This window comes from Triturus cristatus, chromosome 4_1 (assembly GCF_964204655.1).
Source record: "Triturus cristatus chromosome 4_1, aTriCri1.1, whole genome shotgun sequence".
NCBI classification, from domain to species: domain Eukaryota; kingdom Metazoa; phylum Chordata; class Amphibia; order Caudata; family Salamandridae; genus Triturus; species Triturus cristatus.
The window spans coordinates 1,205,573,728-1,205,586,920 of NC_140585.1; the positions used below are offsets into that span (position 1 = coordinate 1,205,573,728).

A 13,193-nucleotide genomic window follows, 5' to 3' on the forward strand; every position below is an offset into this window, starting at 1 on the left:
GCTTGAGAAGGCTGTACAGGGTTATTTTTTTTTGTAGCATACAACAACATTTAAATGCTCGTTATTGAACTGTGCAGATATTTCAGAATAGAACAGAAAAGCACAAATGAAACATTTTGGGGTAATTCTGAAGTGAGGTGGAAATAAATATTTTAACACAATCAAAACAAATTAATACATTGGGTGAGAACATTTCCACACATTATCTTTTATACGTTGTACACTTATCAGTAAAACTGTATGCCCGTGCAAATGTAATTGTCATTTCAATTGACAATATGTGGTCTGTAATGGCAGTACGCTACCACACCATGAATATTCCACTCAACGTCACTCCACTATGCCAAGGCACTCTACCCATGCTACTCTACAAATCAACAGTGCACTTTTCCACTGCACTCCACTTAATGCCGCTCTACTCTACAACATTTCACGAGACTGCACTCTACACCAGTGTACACTAGGTCATTGCACTCTAAGCCACTTTATTCTACTCTGTATCACTGTATTCCATGCCACTGCACACCATACCAATGTAAAATACGTCACTCTACTATACACCACTACACTCTACAACAGTCTACTCTGCAACACTGCACTCTCTGCGACTGAACTCCACACCATTACACTCTGCCCTACCCTGAGCCTCTCCACTCTACACCACTGCCCTCTAGGCCACTCTACTCAAAACCGCCGCTGTGAGAAGTTGGCCTGATGTATGATGTCACTAATTCTAGTGTACACCTTGTATCAGCCCAAACAACCCTTATGGTGATTGGTTGTAAAGTCAACCTTATAGACCAGCTATCCTAGTGGTAGCATGGACAAGAGCAGTCTTAGGCTAAACTCTGAATGGCATGTGAAGCCAGCTGTTATACCATATGTAATCCCTTGAATACCAAATGAAAGGACACCACAACAGATATATATAAAATAAAGTGTATTTATTCTAGTCAAACCCTCAGCACTCTTTATGAGATTCGAGGTAAGTACAACACAGTCTTATTTAAGCATACATTAAGTCACACAGGTAAGTAATACAGTTAGGCCCTAGGGGCCACGCAAACCATATACTAAGTAAGTGGTATAAGAACCACTATCACGAACATAGGATAGGCCTAGGCAATCGCTGGGGCTACACTATACTACCAAAGGTTAGGAAGTGGGAGGCCCACGGGATTCAGGTGCAGAGTGGAAACCCTCACACGTAATGCGTAAAAGTCGATAGAAATGGAAGTTGTTAGAAATTAACAGTTTTAGGACACTTCTGGTGTAGCTAGGAAGTCGAGACTCGGAAACTAGACCCTTGGATAGTCAATACCATTGTGAGCACCGAAGTACCCAAGTTACCTAGCCCACGGGCTGCGGGTGCATAGGTGTGAACTTGCGTCGGGTTTCGTCGTGGACTTCTATGGATGCCTGAAGGAAAGTTGCTGACAGGCGGTCAGTGAAGAGTGTCCGGTGGATCCCAAGGATGGAATCAAGAAGGAAGGATAGCTGCAAGCAGAAGGGACAGAGTCTAGGTCACCAGCCAGGAAGGAACCAGGCGATGTCGTGAAGATGCAGGTGAAGTGGTGATGGTTGTCGCAGCAGCCATGGGTACCAGGAGGAGTTGAGGACGACCAGGACCAGGAGGTGAGCTGTCCCACGAAGGCTCTTGCGGTCGGCGGCGTCAAAGTCGAGTCAGGACCCAACAAGCCTTGGCAAGCGGAACCCACGCAGGATGGAGGACTTGCTTCTGGTGCAGACCAGGAAGGTCTGGGGTGCTTCTCATTCACAGAAGAGCGGATGCCAGTCTGGAGGAGCCGGACCAGCAAGATGAAAACAAAGGTTCGTCGTCGCAGAAGTCACTAGCCAACGGGCCAGCAACCGGACAACGCGTCGAGCAACTCCGGTGCAGAAGGGCCCCACGCAGAACACGTGAAGTGTGGGGAGCTGGACTTCTTTGCAGATGGTGCTCGGGATGGGGGCTTCTCAATTCCCCAAGCACAGCCTCGAGGGAGCCTCGGAAGTCGCGCTAGTCAGATACTAGCCACTTTTCCCAAGTCGCCGGTCCCACGTCCCTCGTCGCCTCCACGGGTCTCAGCTTTGCTGTCGATGTGGATCTGGGTCAGAGGTGTCTGGAAGTCTCGGCGCTGGTCAGTCTCTGCAGTCGTCCCTCGTAGGATCAGTCGCAAAGCAAGCAGTGGTCGCTGGATGGTGCCTGGTTGCCCAGGGTGGTCACTCCTTGGCCACAAGGGAGATTTCTTCAGTCTTCTTCCTGAGGTCGAATGTCGAAGGTCCAGAGTTTCTGTACAAGTTGCAGATTCAGGTTAATCTAATTTCTGCAGGGCTCAGCTACCTACTAATATACTGGGCTAGTGGGCTGGGCTACCTGCAAGGTCCCTCCTATGGGTGGGACCAGGAAGGGGAGTGGTTACACCCCCTTTCCTTTGTCCAGCTTCGCGCCAGAGAGCGCCGGTTTGAACTGGACTATGCATTGGACACCTTGTGTGCCCCAGGCAGTGTCTAGTTTCTTTCAACCCTCCCTGCCCCAATACACTAAATCCTGTCTAGGGTGATGCTCGCACCTCCCAAGGCAGGAAACCTATTGTCCAAGCCTCCCTCGCTGGAAGGACTCCCAGCAGCAGGAGGTCAGACTTGTGTCTGTGGCAGCAGCATCCATTTTGTGATGCTGGGGCTCTGGTCAACTTTAACCGGGTAAGTAGGTTTCAACATGTCTTCTCCCTCTAGAAGGGAGGAATAATATCCTCATTGCCAGAAATGGTATGGGGGTATTATTCCAAAGTGTTAAGACACCTTACACAACATGTTTTGATAAAGCCAAACCATAGTTACCATAACCGTTTAAGATTATAAGGCACTTTAAGAGTATATGGTAGGCTATATCATAGAACAGCTATAAGGACATGGTTCCGAAAGCTGCAGACAGGCTCAGCTCATGCTAGAGCACCATCTCACATGTTACCAAGCACTCTGCCTCCAGGATTGTTAAGGCCTGCCATAGGAGTGGCTGATAGGTACACATGTGTCTATATATAAGGTAGGTATAGGAATACTACACCTAAGCAAGGAGTGATTACACGACCTTGCCCCAGCTGAGTGATCAGCCAGTTGTGTCATAATGGAAGGCCAGGCCAGGGGTGGCATAATACATGCTGCAGCCCCTGGTAGGCCTAGGGCACACCTATGCCCTGGGTACCTAAGGTACACTGTACAGGGGCCAATTAGGTGACCCTAACCAATTGGGTTATGCACCTAAAGTACATAGTATTAATTTAGAGAGATAACAGCTGGGCTGTGGGTCTGATTGGCAGGCCCACAGCCACATCTAAGTCGAAAACCAGTGAAGCAAAAGCAAAAAGTGGGGGTGAACATAGAAAGCAGACCCTACTCTCCTACAGCCGCACTCTATGCCACTCTACAAAACAATACGCCACTCTATTCTACACTGTACACTAGGCCACTGCTCTCACCATTACTGCAGTCTGCACACTATGGCACTGCACACCATAGTGCTCTATGTTACTAAACTTTATGCCACTCTATTCTACTCTGCGCCACTGCACTCTGTCCTGTGCCACTTCACTCTACTCTGAAACTACCCAACACTACTGCACTCTACACCACTTTACTCAAACCCAATGCACTCTACGACACTATGCTCTATAATACTACACCCTAGGACGCTCTACTCCACTCTTCTACTTTATGCCACTTTACTTCACTCTGTTCTATGACACTACTCCACTCTAAGCCTCTCTATTCTACTCTACACCACTGCTATGTGTGCCATTGCACGCTACACCACTATTCTAATCTGCACCACAGCAGTCTGTGTCACTGCACTCTACACTGCCGCATTCTATGCCACTACACTACGCTGAAACAATCTACCCTGAACCACTCTGCCACTTCTCAACTCTATTCTATGATGCACTACTCCACTTTACGCCACTCCACGCTATGCCACTCTATTCTGCGCCACTCCATGCCACATTACTCCACGACACTACTCCACTCTACATCACGTGACTCTTCAACACTATACTCCACTCTGCCATTCTACTCTCCTACACTACTCCTCTTTATGTCACTCTACACCACTCTACACCACACCCTCTATGCCACTCTACACTCTGACACTCCACTCCCTCAGCGCCACTCAACTCTATTCTACACCTCTCTACGCTACTCCAATCCACTGCACTCTACTCTACTCCCTTTTAGTCATGCTGAGCAGTGGCCACGCTGGTGAACACACGGCTAAAACATATTGGAAAAGCCAACAGCTCTTGCATAGGTGAGACCTACTGGCTTTGTCTATGCTCGTTTAAGTTGGGCCACTAAAGATGGGGAGGTGACCTTATATCTTTGGGTCGAAGTGCAGTCTGCCTGCTTAGCTGTGGAGCAGTGGTCCAACTGATCTTGGTCTCTCGTACACCTTGCAATAATCCAAGCAGGGCACGTATGCAGTGAGGACTGGCACAATCTGTGTGACAGTGGGGGAGGCTCCCCTGAGACAAGTGATAATACTTACTTTGTTGCTGCATTAACCTGGGGACGAAATAGAGATTGACATTGGAAAAAACTACCAGGATCCTAAGATGCTGTTTGGGTGTTCCAAGTGACCACTGGTTTTCCATAGTGTCAACATACCGCTGGAGTGTAAACTTGAAGCACTTGCCATATAAATCACTTGCCTCAGCTGCAAAACGAGCCAGTAACAACTGGATGATTATATAGAGTACTATCACATACAAATGCCACTTACAAGCAGCATATCCGTCGCGTTTGATGATTTAGAAAGCACTGGTTAAAAAAATAAAAAAACTCTAAATGCTGTTGTAAAATGGCATAAACGGTGTCAAAATGTACGTGGGTGGATTGGCCCTACACTATGTTGAGACCTAAATTTGTCACACAAGTCCGAGCATCAAGCATTCGACTCTCAACGTCCCCTACCTGCACACAGCTCAAGACGTCTGCTAACTCCACAACCCTCTCAAGCTCCTCTCAGCCATGTGCTGAGAATTTGAACTTGTGGTCTAGAGGTTGCACACAGCTCTATGCAAGAAGAAAACAACCAGCGGCGCCATCTTCCCAGGATTTGATACTGTGACACGCAAGATGCACACTCAGTCAGCGCGCTGTTGCTATGGTGCGGCACCCCCGTTTAACTTGAAAGAGTTTAGATGGAGAATGAGCAGTAAAGGAGCCATGCAAAGGCTTTCCTTCTGGCAGCATTTTTGGGTTTTAAAAGAAACCCCATCACATCTACCTAATGCCTTTAGTGAGGTGACGTTGCTGAACGGCACTCCCACCCTAAAAAGCGTGCCAGCACCACTGATCTCAATGATAATGAGCACTGTCAAAGCCAATTGATCTGAGCAACTTTGGAAACTAGGCATTTGCGAGCTGGTTAAAAAAAACGTGAAGGAGAGGATTAACAAGAAAACTGGAAAAAACGAGGATGACGCATAGGTCCCGAGACACTCTCGTACATCACTGGAATATGTAACTCATTTCACGGCTCAGGAATTCTCGGAAGGTGGGGGTGAGGAGGGAGCCTTAGGCGAGGTCAGGTTTCAGAAGCTGGTTAGAGAACTTCGAGCTCGGCTCCATTTGCAAGTCAAAGCTCGCCTGCACAGCCCTGTGGTGTGTGCCTGCAGCTGGAACAACCTTTGCTGACAGTCAGAAAGTAAAGTAGCACGAGGTAATACGCAGGTTACTGCAGCGGTAGACCCCAAGCTCGTGTCCACATAGCACAGCACGAGTGAGACCAGTCCTGCGAGCTCGATGCAATTCATCTACGAGATCAAGGTCACGTGTGATGATGCAGTGTACCTGACATGTTAAACAGCCCTTTGTGCACTGCCATGCCAGCACAGATACACCGAGCCTCTAGGAAGGAACATGAGGTGAGAGAACAAACACCCCCTCTGCGCTAAGCCAAAGCACTCTGTGAAACCTTAAAGAATGGTAAGAATTAATCAGTGGACAGTTGACCAGCCAGACCTAAAAATGTAGGAGTCAACAACGGTTTCTGGAAGCAACGAAACTGAGACGTAAAACAGCGAGGGCCAGTACAGCAATATAAAACGAGACACTCCAAACTCAGTCACCAAGACCCTCCTAGATAGCGAAGGGGGGGGGGAGGGGGGGGGAGAGAGAAAAGCAGTAATGATCCCATAAAGCACAGATGGCTAAAAAAAAAAAACAATAAAGTTTAGGGCCGAAAGTGTGTTCTGGATAGTGCATTGTTCGCAGATTCAATGCTATCCCACAAAAGTGAGGCAGTTCATCTCCATGCAAGTAGAATTTAATAATAAGGGGGCGGTCCTGTAATGAGCACACATGTACTATTGCCTATCATGGTAAAAAACACTAAAGAGCATGGGACAACACATACTACTGCACATTACATTAGTAACTAACAAACCACTGAAACCAATCCGCTTACTGCAATACAACCATGACTGTCGATCATAGTACTGCGAAACGCGCCCTTCAGTCAATGGTAGAAGCCTTCAGGTGGTGGCTGCACAAGCAGTACTGACTATCAACTAAATTCTGAACACACCAAAGTCCACAAAGCTCGTAGGCCTACAACAGGACATAACCGCTTTATAAATGGTCACAAAATACCTTATATTAACTGCAGCTATGAGATCCACAAAAGCGCATTAGCCCATCGGGGTCAACAAGAACTACTGAAGTCAGTTAAGCTACAAGCACAGCAACACTGCAGCCTTTCATCCAATAGTGCTCACAGTTACAACTAAACGGGTATTACAGCAGAGTAAGCACCACAACCCTCTCTGCATTACAAAGAAGCTCTTCTGTCGATTCATTAACTATAGCCGAAAAGGGACCTTTGTGTCAGTTACGCAAAGCAATACAACAGCTGAAGTTTAAGCCCTATAAGTTGTAGCCACACAAGCATTCAAATCTTATGCCCTTATAGTTGAACAAACACTACATACTATAAAGAGCAAAAATCCTACAGTCGAAGATACAGCAGTACAAGACAGTTTGTCAGGGTACGGGGTAGGCAACACTAGAGTCTCATGTTACAATCTTGGAGCTTTTTTATGTTATAGCTTAACAAGCAATACAAGTCTGCACATTTCAGGCGAACATTTTTTGCAGACTAGCACATCCTACTGCCAAACACTGCAAGTTGGCATATTAGTGAAGCAGAAACTGTAGGCCGTCATTTGGCAGGTGAAGAAGCACCACCAGATCTAGTCAGGTTACAGCCAGGCTAGTGCTAAAGCCTAATGTTACAAAAAAACAACCGGTCATATTGCAACCGTATTATCCAATCAGGCTGAACAGAACCACTCAATAGAGGGCCATGTTACATTCCATGTTATGGACTTTTGCGGCATAAACTGGACTCTCACCGCCTGCCTTGGTAATGCCAAACCAAGTCTTCGTTTACCTCACTGTCAGATAAGTAGAACAGCCAGTCCTGTTACAGACGAACAAGTAGTGCAGCCCATGCATAATGGTATAGCATTAAACAAGACTGAAACCATCATACTACAGAAGAAAAAAAAAAACGAGGCAACACTCCATGAAGCAACAGTCAAGTAATCTATGTCTGCTGTTGACAGACGATGGCAAATTACAGCTGAATGTACAATCTGGCGTTGCAGACTTAAGAGATATACCTTCAGGTCAGAGAAACAAATGCATAAAATCAAACATTACCATGGAGACATTTTTTTATGTGGAACTCATTTACGCCAGTGCCTAAGGGATGAGGAATGACCAGTTATAGAAAACTATTTTGCAGAATGCATTGAAATGTTTATTGAATCTGAACTGCAGGTAGTAACCTTGGCTCCAACTGAGCAGCCCTTGCTGAGCTGAGCGAGCCCCTTTCAGCCCAAATCCTACAGAATCCCATTTCACAATGGGATCAGAAATGTTGCAAGAACACTAAGCCAGCTGCAAGAACCGTTGAGACTGTGGAGGAGAAAAGTGAACTGAGAGACAAGCCCACGGAGTCCGCTGTGGATTCCAGCCATGCATGTTTGGACAGGCAATGTGGGACTTTCTGCCAACCAAATGCCTAACTTACACAGACAAGAGTGCAGGCAGTAACTCACTGTAGTGACAGACAGGTAAACAAGGTGGAAATTACAGACAACTCCTGGCAGCAAAGATCTCAGAAAAGCAAAGTATGATTGCACAGGAAGATAGCTGCCATCACTAGCCCCGATATGGAAAGGCAAAGTAGAAAGTACAGGCAGATAACAAAATCAGTACCATCAGCTCAGCCAGGCACTAGTGAAAAACACAACCAATTCCAGAACCAGACAAACAGTCAAGGAGAAATGGGGACAGGAAAAGATCTGCAACTGTTTGCACCTGCTCTGTAAGGTAAAAGGGAGAAGCGCCTGCAATTTTAATAGGATACAGTATTTCAGTCAACCAAATGTGGAAAGTAAAGGTAAATCTCTGCAATCACCATCACTAGTGCGAACAAGCCATGAACAGGTGTGAAGACAGAATGCTGTAATCCCAATCATATGCTTAGACAGACAGGTACAGGTAGGTAGGTAGGTAGACACAAAAGGCATTGTATAGAAGATCTCTGAAAGGCCTGCCCCTACCGATGACAAAGAAACTACCTAAGATGCAATTTAGTTTCTAGATTAGCAAGTGGTGAAAATAAAGCCAGTAGTCATAGATTAGCTCAAGCAGCTAAAATAGGCAACAGGAAAAAAAATTCAAAGCAACGATTTCACAAGGACAGTAACAGGAGCCAATTGAAAAGATGGGTGGGAAATGGGTGGAGCTTCTATGCCATACCTCAATCCAGCATGCCTCGCAGAGCAGCGCATTCGCTGCCCAGGCTCGACCTAAAAATCATAAGTAGACAGCAGTAAATACTCTTCATGAGCTCAAATATCTCAGGAAGAATTACCTGGGAGTGGCTGCAGATACTGTCCAGTAAATAGCTAACAGTAGATTGGGGTGGGGAATGAGAGAAGCAGACCGCTGCAGATAAAATGCAACAGCCCAGATCTAAAAAAAATAATTTTTTTTAAAAAAAAGTCTGTATAGCAAGACAACTGATAAAACCGTCCACAATGCCAACAAGGAAGGAAAGTATGGATATGACGATCCTATATATTACTTCAAACCTATTAATAGTCAAGTACAGCAGGCGTTCGCAGATATGGTTCACAAGAAAGGCGAACATAAGAGAAATATATAGGCTGCAGCTGCATGTACTTTTCAGAAACCTGTACAGCAAATAGAGAACTTTACAGATAGAGCCACAGAGGATGCTCAAACGCTCAGGCTGGACAAAAGAATTCCCAACAGATCGATCGGAAGATCCCAAGGCCCACTCCAAAAAGGTTAGCAGAAGCACGGAACTCTGGATAACAGAGAAGAGTACTTACTGATATCCAGCTCTACAGAGACAGGAGAACCTGGACTAAACATGCACATACTAATCCGATGGCTTGGAGCGGAGGAAAGGACAGTAGGAGTGAGACGGCACACACTGAAAAAGCAGATACTGAAACAGGGGGGACACTAGCATAAAGAGAGGAAAACACCCACTGGTAAAGGTAATAGACCAACACCACATTCACCATTTTATTACTCTCCAAGTTTCAGCTCAAACACACACATTCAAACAATAAAATGCCACTTACATAAAAATAAACTGACAAGGGGATTGGGGGAAGACAAGCAAGGGACTAGGAGGGCTAATACCAATAGAAGGGAGAATTAGGGGGTATAAGCCATCACTGGAACAAGGAGTTACATACATGTCACCAAGACACACACCAACATCATGTTAGAACTACTACTGCTTTTGAAAGGGAGGGATGGACTCTAGAACTGAAAAGGACATGCACACTGATATGGAGAATGCCAAAAGTTGGTCACAAGGAGAAATTAATGAGATTGTTAAACACATCTACAGCCAGATAAGTAAATTGGTCACCAGCAGCGGGCAAAGGAATCTTGTACATTGGATAATGCAAAAACACAAAGGCACAAAGACACACGACACGGCACTTGGCGAGCGAAACTTTCAAGCACGGTGGAACAAAGGAATAGCAACTCACTACCTAACACAGAGAGAAACAAAGGACTTCAACACAAAGAAATACGGACAGCACACTTATACCTGCAGACACGCACCCTACGACTAAGGCATTCTTTTACACAAGGAAAAAGAACACGCAGATAATACATTAAATACTGAACAATGCTAACTTGGATTTGTTAAGACTGTATAACACAACCATGACAGGAACGCACCATCACTGATAACTAAACTCAATTCTGTGAATACAGAGATACCAATTTCAGTGATTACACCAACCAAACTCTCTAAATACAGCAGAGACTTTTATATTACAGCTTTGGGAGTGGGGAATGGGATACCTAGGAAGATGTACAGAACTAGTGAATACACAGTATAGGAGGCACTCACATGGTCAGTAAACATCAGTGTGGCACAAGAAGATGCTTTGGGACCAAGAAAGCTGATGCCAAAAAAAGAAAAGACACAAACACTGGGGATGGAAACTTCTCCAAACAGAAGGCAAGAACCACACAACTCAAACTGGAAAGAATGAAGCAGACCGTGAAATACTGGAAAAGGAAAAATACTGGAGAACTATAACCGAGCAGAAGCCCCCGAGACACAAAAGCCCTGGAACATAGTACCAGCATCCAGACTAATGGATGGGGACCATACTGATCCCCCTCTGCACGGCCAGGTGTTTCCTAGCTGCTATCAAGTTAAGAGGACTAGCCTATAGGCCAATCTCCATGCAGCTACGGCTCTCTACATTCACCAACAGCTCAACAACACTAGTAAAGAGGCTATTGGACAGCAATTCCTGGGAAGCCACTGCAGAAAATTGTGCGACAAGTGTGGGTAGCTCAGTGCCATCAGGAATGAAGAGAAAGCAAACATAAATCCTTCCCTAGATTAAATGACAAGAGATACCTACCACGACTTGTGATACCTTCACATGTTGCTAGAAAGTTGCATGATCAGACTCCTACCGAAGTAACCCACCCCTAGCAGAAAAGAGTGAGAGAAATTGGGAGTACATGATTAACAGCAGCAAGAACGCATGATCAATTTAGGAACACACCGGCAAAGAACTGAGGAAACACGATTAGCGGATAAAATGCTACCAGTATCAATAGCAGTAGGGAGCTTAATTGTAAGACTAGACCTCTCCAAGTGACTCTGTAGTCATGCATCTTATTACCATGCTCTGTAAGCCAACGTATACTGCAGAGCAACAAATAAAACAAATTAAGCTTTGTAAAATCATTATATAGGCCGTGGCTAATATGGCACAGCTTCCACACAGCGAAGTAACGCTTGTGATAGACTGACATACTGACTACAGAGCTACAGAGACACTGTGCGAAGTAACCAGAGCACCGACACACAGAATGAAAACTATGAAAAGTCTCTAAACATACAAATCACAGCTCCAGCCTACAGAATGAAAGCCATCAACAGACCGTTCACACACCCACCACCACTCTGATCAAGATTGAAAGCTATGGACAGACCGTGCACACACCGACCACAATTGAAGACACACACATAAGCAAAGCCCGTGCCAAACCGTGTATATCCTGGCAAAAGCTGCATCATGCAAAGCAGCTAAGGTATGGTATGGTATGGTAGACCATGGTAGACCATACACATACTTACTGCAGCTTCAAAACCTAGAATGAAAGCTATAGGCAGACTGTACACACACGGATCAGGTCATAGTGAATGAAAACAATGGCGAGACTGTGCACATAAACACCACGGCACAGAGAGGCCGAATACAAACTATGGACAGAGCAAACCTGCGGACAAAAGCTCAAAAAATCAGAAAGTGAAAGCAATGGACTGACTGCGCACATACTTACCACAGCTACAACAGAAAGAAGGAAAGCTCTGGAGAGATTTACATATACTTACCACAGCTAACGTACAAAGAAGGAAAATCATGGATAGAATGCCCATACTGGACATCCCTTAGGCCCGTTTAAAGAATACTCGGGCAGAGTGCAATTGAGACCACGGCTGAAATGCAAAGAAAGCAGGCTACAGACTGCACATACTGACCACATCTCAAACACAGAAAAAATACTAAAAGCAGACAGTGCACATCGGACCCTTATCAGAAGCTATGGATGGCAGTACACATGCTGAATAAATAATGCACATAATTACCACAGTTAGTGGGGTGGGGGGGGGGGGGGGGGGGAGATGGGAAGCTCTAAACAGGCAGGGCACACAGCTCTGATGCAGAAAGGGAAGCTTCAGACCGGCTCTGCACAATAGGCCATGCATGGCTTGGAGACAGGAAGAGAGAGTTATCAGACCCAGCCATGGAGCGACAGCCTGGAAGGAGTACAGGGGACCCCAAGGCACAGCTGATAAGTTGTGGACCATAGACATCTTGTAAGTCCAGATGGCCAGAGCAGGCAAACCAGATTCAGCCTCATGTGGGACTCCCCGAACGAACAAAGCAGAAATCACAGAGCATGGGACTACACGTATTCACATCCTGAAGTCCTTCCCCCAGCACAGACCCTTCTTACCTTGTGATGGCCCGCCTCTCCCTTCTCGAACATCATCTTCAGGTTGGTGAGGGGCACGTTGTACTTCTCGATCTTGGGGGACGGCTCCGCGCCCTCCCCGTGGGCTGTGCCCCTGTCCTCTTCCCCCCCGTCCTTCAGGTGCTCCTCCATGCCTGGGCTGAACGGCGGCGAGCTCGGGTAGATGAAGTGTCCGCGGGCTCCGGCCGCAGGGCTGACCGTGGCTCTCGGGGTGAAGCCTGCCGAGGGGGGGTGGCTGTTCTCGCAGGGTGCCTCGGAGTTGCTGACCCTCGGTCGGACCTCGGAGGGGACAATGCGGGAAGCTTCCTTCGGAGGCGGCGGCGGCTGCACCACCGGGTTTTCCCACCGTTTCTTCAGCACGCTCAAAGCACCCCTCCTAAAGTTTGGGGGGAGGTTTTCGGAGTTCTAAAAAAGCACAAAAGGCAATTGGAGTTATAAAGAGCGGAGCCGGGAAAGCAGCGCGAACCCTCCCTGCTAGCTACGAGGAAGCTGCTCAGTCCAGGAAGGCTGCCGGCAGCTGGGAATGCCACATGTAGCACCGAGCCGCCCCTCAGGGAAAGGAAAAA

General features: G+C 46.5%; 1 protein-coding gene across 5 annotated transcripts in view; it reads right to left on the bottom strand.

The window, feature by feature from the left end:
* LIMA1 (LIM domain and actin binding 1) overlaps positions 1-13,193 on the bottom strand; it is a 230,770-nt gene that overhangs the window by 44,523 nt on the left and 173,054 nt on the right. For 4 of the 5 annotated variants that reach the window (XM_085654526.1, XM_085654525.1, XM_085654528.1 and 1 more), the window contains exon 4: positions 12,610-13,032. The exons of the other annotated variant lie outside the window; for it this stretch is intronic. In XM_085654526.1, coding sequence (XP_085510652.1) covers positions 12,610-13,032 — 423 coding nt within the window. The remainder of the gene's footprint in view (positions 1-12,609; positions 13,033-13,193) is intronic. 5 annotated transcript variants of the gene reach the window in all.